Source organism: Telopea speciosissima, chromosome 8 (genome assembly GCF_018873765.1).
Source record: "Telopea speciosissima isolate NSW1024214 ecotype Mountain lineage chromosome 8, Tspe_v1, whole genome shotgun sequence".
In the NCBI taxonomy this organism is placed as follows: Eukaryota; Viridiplantae; Streptophyta; class Magnoliopsida; order Proteales; family Proteaceae; genus Telopea; species Telopea speciosissima.
This window is the reverse complement of record NC_057923.1, coordinates 12,038,413-12,058,860: the sequence shown is the minus strand read 5'-3', so window position 1 is coordinate 12,058,860 and position 20,448 is coordinate 12,038,413. Positions and strand designations below refer to the sequence as shown.

Sequence of the window (20,448 nt, the reverse complement as noted above, 5' to 3'; positions counted from 1 at the left end):
GCACCGAGACTTAAATCCTTGCGTGGAGGGACCCAGAAGAAAATTGAAAAGCTAAGACAGTTACTAACTGGTCTTCTTAGTGAACTTACCTACTTTGAAGAGGTGCTTCTTCTTCTCCCTTTTCAATTTATGTTTCCTGTTTCTGGCTATCATATCTGCTAGAGAATCAACTAGAGGCTTGGACCATCTTTTCTTATATTTTGAGAGAATAAAAATGATGCAGTGGACTCCTCAGGAACATCTTCAGTAAATAGAGGTCCCTTCTATATTGGGAACCCTCATTCCAAATTTCCTTTTTGCATCATCTTTTGACTTACAGAAGAATACATAATCTAGTAATTGCTGTGGCTTGTTTGACATATTTTTCTTCTGCATACTTTTTTTTTTTTTTTGGGGTTGCAGCATTGTCAGATTTGTCGATTCTGCTTAATTGTGTGATATAATATCCTCATACTTTGCTGCATTCTCAGCCAATGTGATCACCACTGGCACCTGGTGTGCTCATCACTGGGATCGTGCCATCAGAGTATTCAATCTTTAAAAGTGCATTGCATCCTCTGCGCCTGACATTTCGAACAGAAAATGGTGGAAGCTGCAAGATCATATTTAAGAAGGGGGATGGCATTCGGCAGGACCAATTGGTAGATACTAAATTTTCATCTGCTTCATCAATTTTCACCAACATTCATGGCTGCTAACCATGTTTATCTGTTACACTGCTAAAAGGGTTGTTAGTGTTGGGGGTTGGTGGATTTGTGTTTGTCTATAGTTCCGTATGCCACTACTATGCTGGCATGTGGTATTGTGGCAGTCATGATCTGTGATCTTTCTTTCTATGTAGGTTATTCAAATGGTTTCTCTAATGGACCGGTTGCTTAAACTGGAGAATCTTGATCTGCATTTAACTCCATATAGAGTTCTAGCAACTGGACAAGATGAAGGAATGCTGGAGTTCATACCATCCAGTTCCTTAGCACAGGTAAGTGAATGTCTGGATGTTGCCTCACAGGCAGGACTACTTCTTTTTACAAATAATGTTGAAATCAGACTTCTTAGTACTCAACTACGTTGTTGTAATTCAAATAAACCAATACCTACGTCTTTGTCTTAATGATCATTAATGATCAGTGCCATACAATTGCTTAAGAATCTTGAGAACTTTTGGTCGGCTACTAGGCTATATGATGTATATCAAAACATGAAGAAGAAGACAAAACACTGTTCACATGATTAGTGTCACAGCCCCTTGATTTGGCTTGGTGAGAACATTCCTAGAAGAATCGTGGGGCAGATCAGTCTTTAATTATTAGCTACTTCAAGTCTTTAAGTGAAGGGTATAAATGTCAATTTCAATTGACAAATTTTGAATTGCAAGTGCTGGTCGAATGGCATCTTTGGTGTGTCCCACATGAAGATTTCGGCTGCACATTTTGGAGAGTGAAGATTTTATTTTGTTGCTATTTTTTTTCATCCTAGTTATTTAAAGTAGTTCCTATATTCATGTTGCAAGTCTACTATGTTAAGTTTCTATTTTCTTTTAACTTGAGGTGCAAGCATTGCCCTCTATATATTTGTAATGGCTTTTTGAAGCGCCCCCCCCCCCCACCCATGATTTTACAGATGAATGAAAGACTGCTTATTGCAAATATGATTCCCTTTGTCAAGTTTGATTGTGACTTGAAGGGCTGAAGGAGCCTGGCTGAGAGAGCCAAATCCACCTATCCCAACCTTCTATTTTCATCTTCTCCGTCGAGTCAAAGACCTGCTGTGATCATTCCACTGCCAAGAATACCACTCGAGTGCTGTTGCTGCTGCTGCTGCTGGAGATCATCACTCGAAGGTTGAAGACACCTCTCCAACACTGTTGTTACTGCTGCTGGTTGTTCCATCGATTGGAGCTGTTGCTGAACCTCTGCAACCCCTTTGGTTGCAACTTACTAATTTCATAACTCCCCCAATCCTTCACCAACCCTGCTGGGTTTTGAAACACAACATCCCCCTTCCATTCCCTCCACTCGATCTTCTCTTTCACCCAATTCCACAGGCTGAAACCTTCTATTTTCAGTCCACCCCCATAACTTCACTTCTACCCTTCAGAACTTCACCAAACTTGCAGCAGAGCCCTCTCTCCATAGATCCTACACTCGATCCAAGTTAGAGCCCAAACTGGTGGCTAGTTTAGCCTGCAGAGAATTAGTTTCTATTTTGGGAGTTGCTGTCATATCTTCCAGCTCAACCATCAGAATCAATTGGAACTTTCAGCAGTGTTTCTATCCTATACAAGCATCATTCGATCCAAAGCTGGGAGAATTCCTTTGGCTGGTTTGGTTGATTTCATGAACTTTCTAATTCTGCCTCTTGTTTCTATTCTGGATTTGGGGGTTTACTTGGGACTAAATTAGGTTTAGTCTTACATTACTATATGTACAAAAAGTCACTCTTTGTCATCAACTTCAAATATCTTACCATGAGGTGGGTCTAATAAATACTCATTGCTTATCTTCATCTGTGCCATAGGCCTCATTTTATGTGGTTTTTTTTTTAAGGATTTTAACCTACAGGTTTTATTATGTATCATCCTGCAGTGGACTCTTGAATTTTGTTCTTTATTTTTTTCCAGATTCTATCAGAGCATCGTAGTATTATAAGCTATCTGCAGAAATTTCATCCTGATGAAGATGGGCTATTTGGGATTACAGTTACATGTCTTGAAACATTTATAAAAAGCTGTGCAGGCTACTCTGTTATCACATATATACTAGGGATTGGTGACAGGTACTTTTTCATTTTAGCTCTGTAGCTATGAAATGGGAAGAAATCATCTCAGTGCTTCTATGTGCTGGAAATGGCACCAGACCTTGCTGCATTTTACTGCAGAATTTATGGAGTTCCATTATAGAGGTTCTATGGAATGTTAAAACTATGAAAAGGGTGGAGTTGAAAAGGACATTCAAGATGCCCCTGTATCATGAAAATATAAGAAAAAATTGAAGGGTAAAAAAAATCTACCATGGCCATTTGGTCTTTTACTTAAAATGAACCATTGTCATTATGGTTGATTTTGGCAGCAGAATCTTAATGTCTATTTTGGACCTTATGGAATCATTTGGAATTTTTTATGCTGAAGAGCGTGACTAAGTTACCCACATAAGGAGCATCTATGTGTCCATGAGACCATTTTTTATTGAAGGGCATGTGTTTTTCTGGGAATCAGCCACTTAGAGTAGTAGTTCAGTCATTTTTTTTTTAATTTCTCTGAAGTTCTGTTCTTTAAGTCCAGGTCTTAGGTATTGTATTGGTATCGGTATCCGTATCGGTCTTGGCCGATACAGATAACTGTATAGATTGGCCATATCAGGCCGGATCGGACTGTTTTGCCCCTCAGAATACCGTTTCTTGGTTTTTTGGACCATTTTACCCTCCCCTGTACTGATACCACCGCAATGGTATCAGTGTCGTATTGATATCGGTACAGGAGATACCGATGCAGACCTTAAACCGTGGTTTAAGTTTTGTTTGGGTCTACTCTGAGCTGGTTTTCTTTTATTTGTTAATTTGGTTGTTAAAATTATAGAAAAGTGTCCAAACTCCAGATATGGTAATTGTGGATCCTACGGATTTTTGGGTATCTGAGTTTTAAAATTTAGGTTTAAGAAGGATTGTCAGAGCAGGCCAGCAGAGAGGGTGATTACTCTACATAAACACTAATATTTGTTTGCTTAGTAGTTTTTCAGATGATTTTTTTTCTCTGTCCTCCAAACAACTGTTACCTTGGCCATCTCTGAAGTTCTGTTTTGGCTGTTACGTGACTTTTGTTAACCACATCAGAATTTGATTTCACCAGTTCAACCCACATTGTTTTAAAACTTAACGTTACCCATCAAGCCTCAACATTTTAATCTCAAATTTAACCCACATATTTTGCACACCATATTCCATCAATCCTGACTCTAATTCTTATGAAATCCTTGTTTCTTTTCCTTACTGGACTGTCAGGACAGGCATGAGATATGCACACACAAGCACATGACCAATGAGTTGAAGCCACCCCCCCCCCCCCCAATAAAAAAGAAAAGTAGCTTTCTTGGGATCCATAATCTCTCATTTGGTTTTATTTACCTAGTTATTTTGCTGAACAGTCCCTATTTAGTTTGCTTGACATGCGATATCATGTTGTAGCACATTTTGGATGCTATCAATTAAATTATTCAGGATAGAATTTCTTGAAGTTACTTGAGAAGAAGCTCTTGACAGTTGAAGATAAGTCCATGGACATGGTTGCCTCAAATCAAATGTTGTCAATACTTTGTTTGGTGCTTAGGTTCCTGCATGAGCAAAAGCTTTAAGAAGCTGTCACAGAGGTGGTGCTTCTGATTTAAGGGCTTAACTTAGAGATACTTAAATGAAAATAACTTATTATGTTGTCTCGAGCAAATGCTGTGCACCCGTTGTAAGCAGTTTCAATATGTTGAAAAGCCTGAAAAAGTTCCATACATGCCGAACCAATTTCAGGTTCCCCCTTCTATGCAGCTATGTTAACTTCTGCAGTTATGTTGCCTATTTGTAATTTTAGTCGATTGCTTAAGAAATTGGTCTTTTTGAGTTGTAGGCATCTTGACAACCTTCTCCTTAGGGATGATGGACGCCTCTTCCATGTGGATTTTGGTTTCATTCTGTGTAGGGATCCTAAGCCATTTCCACCACCAATGAAACTGTGCAAAGAAATGGTTGAGGCTATGGGTGGAGCAGAGAGGTTTCATTTCCTTGTTATAAATCATTGTTGGTTCAGTTTTTGTCATTGTAATTTCATTGCTTAGTATGTTTCTGGGATGTGCCTAAAGTGATTCGTGGAGCTGTGCACAAAGACATGTGTGCCTTCAGGCCTCTTACCTAACTTGGACATGATAATCACCTTGAATCAATGTGTGGCTACTTGGCCTTCGGATTTAGGTTAAGATTAAGCTTGCCTTTTCAATTGGCCATATCCCTTGTCTGGGCTGGTTCCATAACTGTAATGCCTAGGCACTAACAGTCATTATGGAGTTAATGCGCAGGCAATCTTGATTTTGTTCAGAATGACTATGTTTGTTTGTGATTAGTTTGTTAATCCCTTACTTCATTCGTGTATAGGGGCGTACTCAGTGCATGACGATCCCACCACTGCGGGGTCTGGGGAGGGTCATAATGTGTGCAGCCTTACCCCTGCTTTTGCAGAGAGGCTATGTCCAGACTCGACCCGTGACCACTTGGTCATAATGGAGCAACCTTACCGTTGCTTCATTCATGTATGCGTATGTTAAATGGTTTTCGTCTAAATATATTATGATTTTTTCTCCTGCAGCCAGTACTATACAAGATTCAAATCCTATTGTTGTGAAGCATACAACATCCTAAGGAAATCTAGCAACCTGATCTTGAACTTGTTCCACTTAATGGCTGGATCCAACATTCCTGACATAGCCTCCGACCCTGAAAAGGGCATTCTTAAGGTGAATGCCGATTGTTCACTGCATCCTCCAACAGAAATATGCAGATTCTTGCTGGTTACCCTAACTCTTTCAACTCTTCTTCTATTGATGCTTGTAGCTTCAAGAGAAGTTTCGGTTGGACTTGGATGACGAGGCCTCCATACATTTTTTCCAGGATCTCATTAATGAGAGTGTGAGTGCCTTGTTCCCTCAAATGGTTCAGACCATTCATCAGTGGGCTCAGTATTGGCGCTGGGCGCTGATTCTATAACTTCGTCGAGGTCACAGTACCCCTTGATGTTTAACAGGTAACTAAGTAAGCATAGAACTTCTTTACTTAATTTACTGTCTGAAACATTGTGCTTGTAGCATAATAAATCTAGTAGTAGATTCTAAAATGACCTACGAAATACCTAAATGGAGTATCTATGTGGTGCTTATGGTTAGGTACTGTGGTGACAATGGGGATGTGCTTAGAGTCAACCACGTTTCCACCCTCTAATTTATGTTTTTAATTTTTATATTTTCTAAAATTAACTGAACCATCATAATTCTTAGCTTTTAAGTGTGCTAGGCATTGGTAGAATCATCTGGTTTGGTTAGTTTTGGTATGTGAGATCTCGAGTCCAACCTCTATGGATTTTTGCACTATGTCTTTGTACATGGTCTGTGTAGGATGCTTTTGTTATCTAGATCCCTTTTGAATTATAAATTCGTTTTTCTGTTATTTTATAGCTTGCTTAAGAATTCGTTAGTATTTTTCTATGTTTGTAAACATTTCATCCAGCATCTGAAAAATCAGGTGACTTCTTTTTCCTGTTAAATTTTCAGACGAGGGACCATTCGGACAGAAAGTACTTGCTCTCAGAGGTTAGATGTATGTTGATTGTAAATAGATCTATGTAATTCTGTTTCCAACATTCATGTGGCAAAGGGGTTAGATTGGCTGGGGGTCCTGACGTGTAAATTTGCCTCATCAACCGCTTCTGTGATAAATTTATCATCCCTAAGCCAGTCAACAAACTCCAACGGCCTTGGGAATGAAAAGCATCTGCTCTCTCCCCCTCCCCCCTCCAAACTCATCTAGAGTCGATACTTCAGTGAGGTTTGATTGTATATTCCTCTTTTATTGGTCAGTGTTCATCTTCTCTATGAAATATGTTTGAAAGACAAAATGAGAAACCATCAAATTACTTGTGCTTGTGTAGATGGGACCACATTTCTGAAGGCACTTGGGATTTACTGCAATAGTGCAATGGTGGATGCAGGAAGAACCACCAACAAAATGTGCAGATGAGCATCTCTTTAGCATTGAGGGCATGGAAATCCTAGAATACAACCTACCCTTCGAACATCAAGGTTTCAAGTTTTGGGATTGGCAGGTACCAATCTGGAGATACTGAGACATTGGCCAACAATGGGCCAGGGTCAGGCCATCCCAGCTGACGCTGATCTGATCTCTAATTCTGAGTTTAAGGCTGTGTTTGGTATGCGTTATTGGAATACATTCTTGGTCGATTTTGCATTCTTAGAGCATAAAAACAATTATTTTTATCATCCGAGAATGCGAAATGCATACCAAATACTGCCTAAATACCTACTTCAAAATGCTAGCGGAAAGGTACTATAGCCTATAGGGGTGACTGCCAATTGCCAAGTGGATTTCTAAAGGGGAAAAGATATACTTTTGATGGAAATGTTAGTTGATATGTTATTTGATGTTAATCTTGTCACTCACTATTGGGAGATTTGTCAGCACTTGGTAGTGGTGTAACTTTTAATTAGAAAAATTGAATGCGTATTTAATATGGGGAGAATATATACGTTATCCGTATATATTGATCCGACGGGTCAACCTATATCCGGGAACGAAAGTGATATTTTTAATGAGGAAAGATAGGGAAGTCTACACTGGCAGTGTGTACTTCTTTTCCCTGAATATGGATTTGAATAATTTCATGAGGCATGAGAAAGCATGAATGAAGAGCCTAGTTGCGAAGGTGCATGGATCCAAGCTGAAGAAGGAGAGAAGGATAATAAACACAATGCATTATATCACTTGAGGTGAATTGGGGAGGGGGATCACTATCAGGCTGCGTGGCCCTTGCACCAGTACGGAGGCCAATGAAAGCACGTGGGCATAGGGGTGAGATTTTTTATTTCATGAGACAGGGTGGGCACTTGAGACGGGGTGGGCACTTCCTGTGTCTAGCATAGGTGCCACAGTCTTGGCAGCCTTTTTTTTTATATATAAAATAAAAATAAAAAACTGATTCTAAAAGTCAATAAATTTGTCATTTTGTCAATTTAAACTTCGAAGCAAAATTTAATCATGTAATCCATTGTATATTTCTATCAAAGAATCCATTGTATATAAGAACTTTTTATTTGGGGGGGGGGGGGGTTAGTAAAGAATAATTATCACCTTCAATTTGCGGGTACCTCCAATTCCTCTAATAGGGGGGAGTGGATCCCATCTTGGGCAGTGTTTTCGGGTAGGGGGTAGGATGGTCATTTCTACTCCCATGTGAGGAATTGGAGGGAGCAGTGAATTGGAGGGGACAATGATTCGGTAGTAAATTGCATATTATATCAGTAGGAAAGGCAAAAAGAGTCTTTGGAGCTTGTCAAAGAGAAGACCAATTTCTGCCCAAAGGAAGCCAACAACAAAGGAGGAGGAAACACTAGTCATTCAAAATTTGTAAAAATTAGCTTATTGTGTTACATGATGCAAGGATACTTGACTAAAATTAAACGGAGTCAAGGTTATGTGGAAAATTGAATCCGGCTACTCTCCAGGGAGTCTAGCACCCAGAGAGTGTCTAGTGAAGCATCCAATGGCATTGGGTTGCTGGCCGGGCACATCAAGATGTGTGTTGGGCACACATCCTCGTGCGCCCAATGGTCCAATGCCATTCGACGCTTCACTGGGCACTCCCTGGACGCTGGGCTCCCTGGAGAGGATCCCGTCACTAAAACTTTGTTCACATATCTCTCTAGATGGCATTTCTATAGAAACTTTTCTCTACCAACGGATCTTTAAAAGTCAATTTAGGCGACAATTACTCCCACTTCTTTTTGTATTTACTAGGATTATAATTACACTAAAATTTGGTAATTTGTATCTTCTAAGGTCCCAGTAATCCAACTTTTTTATTATCAGTTGCAACTTGGAATTTGAATATTAGGACCTTAGGCATAGAAATCGCTACACATTTGCTTAAAATATTTCAACTTTTGCATTGATTCTTGTTTATCACTTTGTTTCAATGCTTTAGGCTATGTTTTTCTTACATCTTATATTAAAAAATTCGGGATAAAAGTTTTCCTACAGTGTGTGAAGAAAAGAAAAAGTACGCCCATCAAGGGTTATAAATGTTTTGCTCCTATAGTACAAAGTTGATAATATCCCTCCATAGTCTCCGATTCCCTTTGCACACCATCCAAACCCCTCTCCCTTGCTAGTAGGTGAAGGAAATTTGCCTTCAAAAATTTGTATTTCAAAATGAAAATTTTTTAAGAGATGATAGTTGATTAGAAAACTCTTTGATAATCAACTATTTGTATCTATGGAGAGTTACTATCACAATTATGACTATCTGAGAATAGAAAACTTTTGAATTGACAACATTAATGATCTTTGCAGTATATCTCAACTATTTTGCTCTGAATCTATTGAACCCTCCTTTTCCTTGTGCATTTAGCCATCAAATTTTTTTCTACTCTTATAGGTATTCATGCCACCCAAAAATGTATTTAGGCTGAGAACATATCCATAAAAGATGAGCTTCAATTGAGCTGTGATATTATTGATATTGTGAGTGCCTCGGAATGGTTTTCTTCTTAAGTAGTATTTTACGAAGGTTAACGCTCTTTGGTGTTTAGTAGTATTGGCATTTAATTATTCATTCAAAAAAGTATTAATATTTAATTTAATTAATTATATAAATATTAACAATTAAGAAGGTGGGCCTCTGATGCAACGGTAAGGTTGCTTTATTACAATTTGGTAGTTGTGAGTTCGAATCAATGAAACAATCTCTCTAAAAGCATAGGTAAAAGATGTGTACATATGCTTCTCCCAGGCTTGTAGTAGCGGGAGTCTCATGCATTGGATATGTCATTTTTTTATGTTCATATTTTTTATTACCCAAAAATAAAAAAAATAAAAAATTTGAAGGACATACTTGAGAAAGTTTTTCCCCAACTTCTATAGCAAGAGAAACAAAAGCCAGATTTTCTTTTGAGTTGGGGTTGGGAGTGGGGGGTTTCAAGCTTTCCCAATTTCTAGTGCTATATGTTTTAGCTGGGAGAAAGATTAGTGGACCAAGAACTTCTCATTTTGACATGAGAAACAAAAGCGTAAAAATCTTCTCTAAACATATATTAAGAATAGTGTGGATGTTTCTTCATGTCCTCTCACATTGTGACCATGTAGATTTCATATTGATACTCTCTTTCCTCTTTGACCACGAGAAGGTCGTCTATTAGTCATTTATTGTACTATGATTGGTGTAGAATAAGGGATTCCTCACATTGGAAAACCCTAGCCCTTATTATTGTTATTATATTATAAGGTTGACCTCGACCATTTTTAGTTCTCTACTAATTTGCCAATTTTGAAAGACCGGTCCACAACCTACATGTCAAAGTCATGCGATGAGCCTAGGCATCAAGGACTAAGGTAAGGAGTCTTCTATTGCAAAGTTGAAGAATCTTGGCATTTGAATTTGAACCATTGCAAATAAAAGGCGTGTTTGGCTTCCACTCTTTTGATGCTTATTAGCTAAAATCCACACCATACGGGTCGCGGGTGACCCACTTAGCATGAGTGAACCGTAAATTAAGGTGGACCCGAAATTTTGGCCTCTAAAGGAAGCGGTCTTGGTTGACCGTGATAGGCACCGTCCAAGTATTGACAGCAAACATATCGAGATGGTCAAGGTCAACTATTTGATATTTGATATTTTTTTTGGTAAGATATTTTATGATTTTTATTTCCAGCAGGTTACGGAGATTTCGTCCTCCCACGGGTTATATGTCTCATAATCGAAGTACGTATTTCCCAACATTCCAAAAGCAGGGATTATTTCGCTATTAATATTCAAAGTAAAGGATGTTTTAGTCCTTCGAGGCTCCAGCCACATAATATAAAAAAGGGCAACTCTCTTAATCGTCTATCCTCGACCTTTCACACCTCATTTTGCGCGTTGGTGTGAGGCTACTTCGCCCCTTCGTCCTCTCTCGTTCTCTGAAGTTCCATTTCGTTCCCCCTGTGAAGCTTTCCAAAGGTAACCAACCGTTGTTGCTAAGTTTCGATAATCTTGAATTTGTTAATTTCAATCTTAAGCGGGTGATCGGTAGGTTCAAATTCTGATTTCGTGCAAATAGTCTGTTCCATGTTTACACTTTACATCACTCTTTCAAAATCACGGGCTCTGAATGATTTCTGTGCCGATTTGGGGATTCTGGAGGTCGATTTGGTGATTTTTCTGCGCGTGTTTTGTTGGAGGCTTGGATTATACCCATTAAGATGATTCAACGGATCGTTTGTTTTAATTTTTTTGCCTCTTGGAGAGCGTTTGGATCTGTTTGATGTTTTCGTGTATTTGTTGAGATTATCTAGATATGGTTTTTAACATTAGCTAATTTTTTGTTTTGTTTTGTTAATGGAGCTTTTCTTCGCTTGGGAGAGGGTGTTAGGGTTTCGTTTTAATCTTGCTGTTGAAGTTCATGCCTTGTTTCTCAGATCTGTTAGAAGGGATAACATTTCAAACGGAAATTCTGTCTCAATTCATCACTTGGGCTTCTTTTATGGTTTATTAGAGACGCCTGAAGAGTTTTAGCTTGCTTTAGGGCTTTAATACGTTTCTCGATGTTATGTCAGCCTAGCCGGGGCTTTTATTTTTGTTGAACTCGTTTTGAATGATGGTATCTTCCGAAGTTAATGGTTCCAGTCTTGTGATCCAGCTGCGATGATGATATTTTAATATTTTTTTATTATTTTGGTTTCTTCCTTGGCTGATTTTAGCTTTTCTGTTACCTGAACCTTGAAAGGACCTACAGCCACTACGAAACATGGGGCTGAGTTTCACAAAGCTTTTTAGCCGGCTTTTTGCCAAGAGAGAGATGCGAATTCTGATGGTTGGTCTTGATGCTGCTGGTAAGACCACCATATTGTATAAGCTCAAGCTTGGTGAAATCGTCACTACAATTCCCACCATTGGTAAGTTTAGATTATAGAATCTGTGTTGATGCAGGGTTGATTATTTTTGTATTTTTTTTTTTTTCATTTTCCCTTATTCATTTACTTTCCCTTTTGGTTTGCTGTCCATATTGAATTGAGGCGTGGGTTGTTTTTAAACTTTCAGTTCTGGAAATTATCAGCAACATAGAAGTCCTACAAATTTCATTTCCGTCTAATCATATTGTCGATGAAAAGTATTTTGTTAAGTTATCTGAAATATTGGTTTAGGGAACTAGATTTTATAAACACTGCTTCATGACTGCATGGTGGATGGCAATGATGATTTGTATATTTTTGTGGCATCATATTTCGTCCGGTTCCTGTTCCTTGTAGTTTGTCTCTTATGGAAAAGGACTATTTCTAAGGGATGATAATTGTAAATAAAAAATATTGGAGTTTAGGATGAACCAAAGGCTTGCTATTTGCTAAAGGCCAACATAGTCTTATCATTTAACCTCCTCTGTTCTATCCATTAATTAGCTTTTTATTTGTGTAGATTATTGGGTAGGTTATAACAGGTGTGTATATGTTGTAATGAACTCAAAATGCATAATCATACCAAATCTTTTTGCAAGAAAGAAGACAACACTAAGAACATGGGGAATAGTAGAAAAGAGTTACAAAATAACCATATGAATTTTCTAGAAGCTCTATTTATTTGCTTCCTTTGACTCTGTTTTAATTGTTTGGATCATTCTAGAGATACTCTATGACCCTCACTGGAATATTTCAGATGTCATAAAATTTAGTTCACTTTCTTGGCTTTTCTTGTAATTTTCCTCCCTTTTATTGGAAATATATAATGTCCTTGCAACTATTTTTTGATGTCCACAATAGATGGAAGGTTTTTACATTTGTAAAGTTAATTAATTGGAACTTTCCAAACCAAGAAAAAATTAGGTCCAATTCAAATATAATTGTGAGTCATAATAATTATGCTGTAGCTATTATTTTCAGGGTTCAATGTGGAGACAGTTGAATACAAGAACATCAGCTTCACTGTTTGGGATGTTGGTGGTCAGGACAAGGTAATAATTTTACTTTTTGATGCTGAACAAGATACAGATGTTGATGCAGATGTTGGCTAATAAAAGTTTCTTTTTTTATCCTGCAGATCCGTCCACTATGGAGGCATTACTTCCAAAACACACAGGGTCTGATATTTGTGGTGGATAGCAATGACAGAGATCGAGTTGTTGAGGCAAGGGATGAGTTGCATAGGATGTTGAATGAGGTATATTACTACTAAGCCAACTTTTTTTTAAGCGTATTTATTTTGTTTGTCGGCACCATGGATGAACTTGATTGCTATATGCATCAGTTATTAATGGGGAAAAATCAGTTGTAAATATATGTAGTAGTTAATTAGTTATGAGGTAAATTCTCTTTTCCCTGTTATAACCTATCTTGGCTCCTGTCTTTTTGTTTGCAACGTGTGACATTTTGTGCTTAAGCAAGTTTCTGTCAATTTGTTAATTGGAATCTATGTCGCTGAGTCTCTGTCATGTGTTCCTAGCTGTAGCTTAAAGAATTTTTTGAATTGCTCTTATTGTTTTATTTGAGTGTGGAATAAATCATTACCACAGGCTGGGGAGATAACTTCTCTCTATGGGCTATTGTCCCTCCCCCCTCTCTATATGGAGGTTTGATTAGTCTTTCTGAAAGTTGTATGGGTTGGTCGCTCTCTGGACCTGACCATGTCATGTTCTACCTTTTCTCAAAGCTTAACTACTCCATGTGGTGATAGGCATTTGGTATGTGCGTTTGGGTTGAAACTTGCCTTATGACAGAAGTTGATGTGGACATGTACAGAATTTTTTCACTCCGATGGAGTTGCCATTTGGCATTTCATCAGAGCCCATGGAGGGAACCATCTCATGATCATAGTGAAACATTGTCTTAGTTAATTTTTATATTTGAACTTGAGAACATGGCTCCTTTATTTAAAATTTAATATTGTTTTGGTGGAAGCACCTATTGATTGGTGAACCTCAAGTAACCATAATTGGTAGTGCATGATTATTCTGAAAATCAGTTTGGTAATGTTTAAAGACTATTCTAGCTGTAGGTTATTTGTTGAATAAGAGTTTAAAACTGCATGGGTTGGTAGTTATTGATATCAAAACATAACTTTGCTTGATCGTGGAATTATTGCCATGAATTGTGGTTACTTTGAGTCTAATTGAAGTGGCTTATATATTTCTAATGCGAGGATGATCTCCTTTAGAAGGGCATTTGTCCTTTCCGAGGGTATCTGTTGCCAGCCTGGGGCTAGTAGGAATGTGATAGGATTCTTTTTGGTGGTTCATGCCATTGATGATTGCCATTTTGGCTAACAATATTCCTTGATAAGAAACTTCTGTTTCATATGTTAACCTGTGGGTGTGTGTGGTTTGCTGTTAATGGTTAAATGCTTTCTGCAATAAAGTATCTCCATAAAGATAATATCAAATGCAGCTTATCCTATCAATGTGGTAAATTAATTGTTAAGGAAGTTCTGGTATAAGTGAGGCTATGTAATTTTTTGCTGTTTCCAATGTACCATCTTATTTATGATTTTGGCTCTCTCCTGAAGCTTGTATGGTGAGGTTCTGGGCGAAGGTTGTCCAAAGTTCAGATGGAGCATCTTATTCAATTGAAATTATGCCATAGCATTTAAAGAATTAGCCCAATCTTATTAAGTTATTTTTAGTGGACTTTGCAATGGTGAATCTCTCAATTACACACCTTAATTTCCCTGCCCCCACTTATTTTTTTTGGGGTGGGGAGTGGTTGTAGGGACCATTTGGAACTACACAATCGGCAAAGTTGTCAAGGCCTCCCAGTGCCTTTGTCACCTAGGTGGATGCCTAGACACCTTGTAGCCGTTGCTTTGCGTCCAGGGCCCCCTCCAACTCCTCAGGTTCCCTTGACACTGTGCAAGCTATGACGATGCGAATGCGTTTCGTCGACTTGAGGAATTTTCAATGAACTACATGGTTCATGAAAGTTTTGCTTAAAAAGCTAACTTGCTAGAAGTCAGGGCAAGGTTCCTTCTGCTTCTGTGATGGAAATATAACAAGGAGGAATCAATTGGAAGTGAATTAAAAAAAAAGGGCGTACCCAGTGCAAGAGGCTCTGGCCACTGCGGGATCTGGGGATTGTTATAATGTACGCAACCTTACCCGTGCTTTGCAGAGTGGCTGTTTCCCAACTTGAACCTGCGGCCACTAGTTAATGTAATACTGAATCTGAATGATCAAAACAGTACCAATAACAGGATCTTTATTTCAAAGAACAAAATTTTCAGACTATAGAGAAATCATATGGCACAAAAATCAGATGGACGGATGGAGCTGATACTCAAATCGACATCAGTAAATAAGAGGTGGAATTATTGCTGAAATTCTAGATCAGTCTAGTGGACCGATCTGAAAATTTGGGCTAATCCTAGTCGTATTAGGATAGAGGGTCAAATGAGTAAATTAACCAATCAAAACAAAATTTAGAAATTGGGATCAAGTTTTCCAATCAATTCTGAACATAAACTAACAATCTCAGCAAAATTAGAATAGTAAAACACAGATTTGAATCAGTATCCTGATGTACAGATCAATAAATAATGGGGTAGGGCAGAATAGAGATTTCACTATATGTCTAGATCAGCAGGTTTGATCTGGGCCAAATTTTGATCGAGTTCCTCTTTAACAGTGAAGAACAACTTCAAAGGACGTCTTCTCTTTGTCCTTAGGAGCCATTTTTATTTGGTTGTACCCTGAAAATCCGTGCATGAAGGACAATAGGGCATGTCCTGCAGTGTTATCCACTAGAATGTCTATGGGGTAGCGGGAAGTCATCTTTTGGGCTTGCCTTGTTCAGAGTTTGTACCTCTGTAATGGTCGTTGGTGTTGGCCAATCAAGAATGTTCTTCACTTTCTCAGGATCAACTTCTACTCCCTTTGAAGAGACAATAGATCCAAAGAATATAACCTTGGGAAGCATAAAAGAACACTTCTTGAGATTGATGTATAGCTTTTCAATGCGGAGCACTCTCAAGACTTCTCTTAAATGATCAATGTGGCCGTTTGGATGTTTGTTGTATATCAAAAATGTCGTCAAAGTACATAAACAAGAAACAACCAATAAAAGGACAACGTACCTTTGTCTTAATCCTCATGACTGTGCTAGGTGCAGTCGTCAGACTGAAAGGCATGACTTTCCACTCGAAAAGTTCATCCTTGGTATTGAAGGTGGTTTTCCATTTGTCTCCTTGTCAAATGCGAATATTATGGTGATAACTGCTCTTGAGGTCCAATTTGGAGAACACCTTAGGCTCCAGAGAGTATGTCTAACATATTATCAAGTCGCCGTATAGGAAACCTGTACTTGGTGGTAATTTTATTGATAACTTTGTTGTCCACCACATAAGCCATGTGTCATCCTTCTTTCGACTGAGCAATTTTGGTACGATGGGCTTAAACTTTCCTCAATGAACCCTTTGCGTAGTAATTCATCAACTTAACGTTTTAACTCCATATGCTTTGTAGGGCTGAGACGGTAAGCTGTTAGGTTTGGTAGCATTAATTCAGACACCAAATCAATGACATGTTGTATGTTACGCATAGGAAGCCAACTCATTTGGTAGCCCATCAGGTACCAAATCTGAAAAATCAGAAATGTTTATTAGGCTTGGAGAGCTTGACTTTTGGTTGAGGGGTTAGTTCTCTATTAACAAGAGCTAAAATTATTCCAAAATCCTGACTTGATTGAATGAACTTCTTCGGTGGGATGACCAGCATCTTCTTTTCAGTGTCAATACTCTTCTGATTGGTCCTCTATGACCGACCATGCTTGCAAATCTCATCTGGGATATTAATAGGGTGGAAGATGGTATGCTGCCCCTGGAACTTGAACACATAATAGTTCTTTTTACCTCCTATCATCACATCATTATCATACATCCATGGTTTTCCCTAGTAAGATGTCTGTGAGCTTCATAGGTATCACATTTTATTTTTTGGTAGAATAGGTATCACATTGCACCATACATCTTCTTCTTCATATTGAATGAAGCTTTAGAAGTACTGAACTCACTGATTTACCTCAAGTGTTGCCATTCAGAAGAGAAACCTTATACGGATGTGGATGCATCTCAGTTGGTAGCTTTGACCTTTTCACATAAGCCTCTGAAGTAATTTCCACTGTCAATAATGACCAGCATAGTATGATCTCCCGAACGCATACTGACTGTAGAAGATGCAGTTACGTTGCCAATCTTCCCCCTTGGTTTCAGCCACCAGGATATGGGCATACGGCTAACCACATGAATGCCATAAGACCTTTCTTCATTTGTATAGGCCTCATAATAATTATTCCCAATAAAGTCCCGGTCCTCAAGTGGATCTGGAAATAAATCAGGATTATCATCATTAGCTTCTTCCATTTCAGTAACTGCATTTACTTTCTGATGTTGTGGACAAGTTTTTGCAAAGTCTCCAAACTCTTGACAGTGATAACATTTTGTTCTGTTGTTGCTGGTCATGGGTGTCTTCCCTTTCTTGTCATAAAATTGTCTTTGATCTCTATTGCTAGCAACTTCCCATTGATGCTTCTCTGTTCAGTAGAGATCTGTTGAAACATCTCCAATATTCTTGCCACATGATCAGGTGGGTCTGGAAGTCTTGAACTATTATCTGCCATGCTCTGATACCAATAGGTAATGTAGTATTGAATTTGAATAAAAAACAGAACCAATAACAGGACCTTTTTTCAAAGAATAGAATTCAGACTGAAGAAATATATGGCACAAAATCAGATAGGTGGATGTGGTTGATACTCAAATCAAGTTCAGTAAATAGGGGGTGGAATAGCTGCTGAAAATTCCAAATCAGTCCTAATGGTAGGTAATGTAGTATTGAATTTGAATAAAAAACAGAACCAATAACAGGACCTTTTTTCAAAGAATAGAATTCAGACTGGAGAAATATATGGCACAAAATCAGATAGGTGGATGTGGTTGATACTCGAATCGAGTTCAGTAAATAGGGGGTGGAATAGCTGCTGAAAATTCTAAATCAGTCCTAATGGACATATATGAAAATATGGGATAATCCTAGTAATACTAGGATAGGGGCAAATCAGTATATTAACCAAACAAAACTAAATTCAGAAATTGAGATTAAGTTGCCCAAACAATTTTGAACATAAACTAACAATCTCAGCAAAATCAGAGTAAAATCCAGATTTGAATCAGTAATTCAGTATACTGATGTACAGATCAGTAAATAATGGGGAAGGGGCAGAATAGAGAGTTCATTATATGTCCAGATCAGCAGGTCTGATCTAGGCCAAATTCTGATCGTGTTCATTTTTAACAGTGAAGAACTTTTCAAAATCTGAAGCTATTCTAATGGCTAGATTCTTCCAACTCTAATTCATGCAAAAAAAGACTAGTGTATGACTTCCGAATTCAAAACACTAGTTGCAGGAAATTAGAATGTGAATTGCAGAAAAGCAGAAGTGTACTTGAAACAATGGAGAAGGGAATGGGGGAATAAGAAAAAATAAAAGAAAACACCCGGGCTTCATACCGCAAGGTGGTTGGGTAGATCAAACACCAACCAGCCTTGATCAAACACAAGGGTTTCTTCACTAAAGGAGAAGAGGAGCAGCAACAGCAGCTGCAGCTTGTCTTTGTTTATAAAAATCGTGGGCTCTAATATGCCCATTGATTTCCTTTTATTGACAGATAGAAATCAGAGTTGGAGGGTAAGTCCTTTTATTGACAGATAGAAATCAGAGTTGGAGGGTAAGGTGAACCTTAACCAACCCCAACTTGTTCTAGACACAATCAACCTTAAAAGTTTTACTTGTATATTGAATATTAGGATGACACGGACTCCACTAACGTAAAGAAAATAAAGATAACTTAAATTGACCTAACATTGAGCCATACATTGGACCATAATTAAATTGAACCCATCTGTTCAATTTGGACTGATCCAAAAACAAATTAACATAAAAGAACCAAGTTTAAACAGAATTAAAATTAGCTTTGAACTAGGCCACCATAGGCTGGCCCATGTTGGACTTCCTACAGTAGTAGGTCTTCAGATCTTCATCACTAGGTCGCAATGGAGCAACCTTGCCATTGTGCCAATTGAAAGAGAATTGGTCCTGAAAAAAAAAACGACAAAGAACAGGTTGGGAGGGTGAGGAATCTGAGTTTGAATTTGTGTGTGTGGGTCCATTCTACATACATCATCAGGAGAAGGTTATGATCTAGACAACAAATAAAGTTTACATATAGTATTTTATTTATATGATCTAGTATAGTTGTTACAATACCAACCTTGTTGTCACATTAGTGGACCTGGGATCTGTTCCATGACTAGGTCATAAATGAGGTGTGTAGGTTTAATAACCAGGGGTTTTTTTTTCTCTAAGACCAGGTAACAAAACGGGAAAAAATTATCTAGTTAGGACCAAGGTCATGATAGCTAAGGGTCAAAATCCTTGGCATGCCATCCAATTTCTTATTCTCTCTCTCTCTCTCTCTCTCTCTCTCTCTCTCTCTCTCGCTATGCTGTAGTTGGTGTATGGTGGCATAACTGGTATATGGCATTAAAGCAGACATTATGCTGTATATTACCTTCTTCGAAACCTACCTAAGATGTCTGCTATTGCTGTGCCACTCTAATAGTGTACTAAAATTTGATACATTTGGTTTCAGGATGAGTTGCGAGATGCTGTGTTGCTTGTATTCGCTAACAAGCAAGATCTTCCTAATGCAATGAATGCTGCGGAGATCACTGATAAACTTGGCCTGCATTCTCTCCGCCAGCGTCACTGGTAAAGTGCCTTTTTGGCTTGCATCCCACCAATCGATATAATTGCAGTCATTTTCTTAATTCTTTTTTGGGGGAGGTATTTTCCAGTGGTCCTGCTTGGTCTAACATTTTTAGTTTTTCCAGGTACATCCAGAGTACTTGTGCAACCTCTGGAGAGGGCCTTTATGAGGGGTTGGACTGGCTCTCCAACAACATTGCTAACAAGGCAAGTACTTGAACTGCCTTTCCTTTGTCCACAGTTTAATTGACTATTTGGCCCATGGGCATGGAGCCTTAACATTACCGTTTAGTTAATCGAAGCTGTTGTCTTGCTGTTTTAACTTCGCTTTTACATCTTTGCTCTATCTAATTGTTTTATACTCCTTGCTTGTTGCTAGGCCTGAGGTGAATGAATGCTGTGCTTCATCAAAAGAGGGTGTTTACAAATGCAGGATTTATACTGTGTAGCGCTGTTTTTTTTCTTCTTCTGAAGACAAGTAGGCTTGGGCTGTGGTGATGAGAACGGATCCTTGTTTTCCTTGACTTTGTAGTAGGCTTGTAATAGTTTGGATGGTTAGCCAGAATACTCTCTGTGGGCTATTTCCTGGGCTCAATGTAATGACGGCTTTAGCTATAGACCTTTTGGGTTGTTAATGTATGGTGGTACTTTATATACTCTTTCAGAAAGAGGATTACGTTTTGTGATCCATTATGTTTGTTTCGACCTATGGTTCGGTAGTTCTTTTATTTTTTGTTTTTCATAGTTCCTCTCTCTGGTTTGGCAGTTTTGAATTTTCAAGATTCTTTGTGACAGTTACTGATCCGTCTCTTTTAGGTGCTATATTTAAAAGCTGTAGAAAATCTAGATCCCAACAGGAGAAATGAAGTTGCAGAAACAGTGACGCAGCACGTCTGAGCAGCTTAG

The 20,448-nt window shown here is 38.3% G+C and overlaps 1 protein-coding gene and 1 pseudogene across 6 annotated transcripts; both read left to right on the top strand.

Annotated features, from left to right (window-relative positions):
• The window catches only part of LOC122671639, a 41,732-nt pseudogene extending 35,192 nt beyond the window's left edge, over positions 1-6,540 (top strand).
• A 4,153-nt stretch (positions 6,541-10,693) lies between these two features.
• LOC122671641 (ADP-ribosylation factor-like) lies at positions 10,694-20,232 on the top strand. 6 transcript variants are annotated; one of them, XM_043868979.1, is made up of 7 exons: positions 10,694-10,759; positions 11,525-11,694; positions 12,673-12,743; positions 12,830-12,949; positions 19,427-19,545; positions 19,668-19,807; positions 19,922-20,232. In XM_043868979.1, the coding sequence occupies exons 2-6, from the start codon at positions 11,547-11,549 to the stop codon at positions 19,759-19,761; spliced, it is 552 nt and encodes a 183-aa protein (XP_043724914.1). In that variant the 5' UTR covers positions 10,694-10,759; positions 11,525-11,546; the 3' UTR covers positions 19,762-19,807; positions 19,922-20,232. The 6 variants fall into 6 exon arrangements, with proteins under 6 accessions (XP_043724914.1, XP_043724915.1, XP_043724916.1 ...); XM_043868980.1 differs by having other exon boundaries at positions 10,724-10,828; XM_043868981.1 differs by having other exon boundaries at positions 10,739-10,761; positions 11,501-11,694.
• Positions 20,233-20,448: the final 216 nt, after the last annotated feature.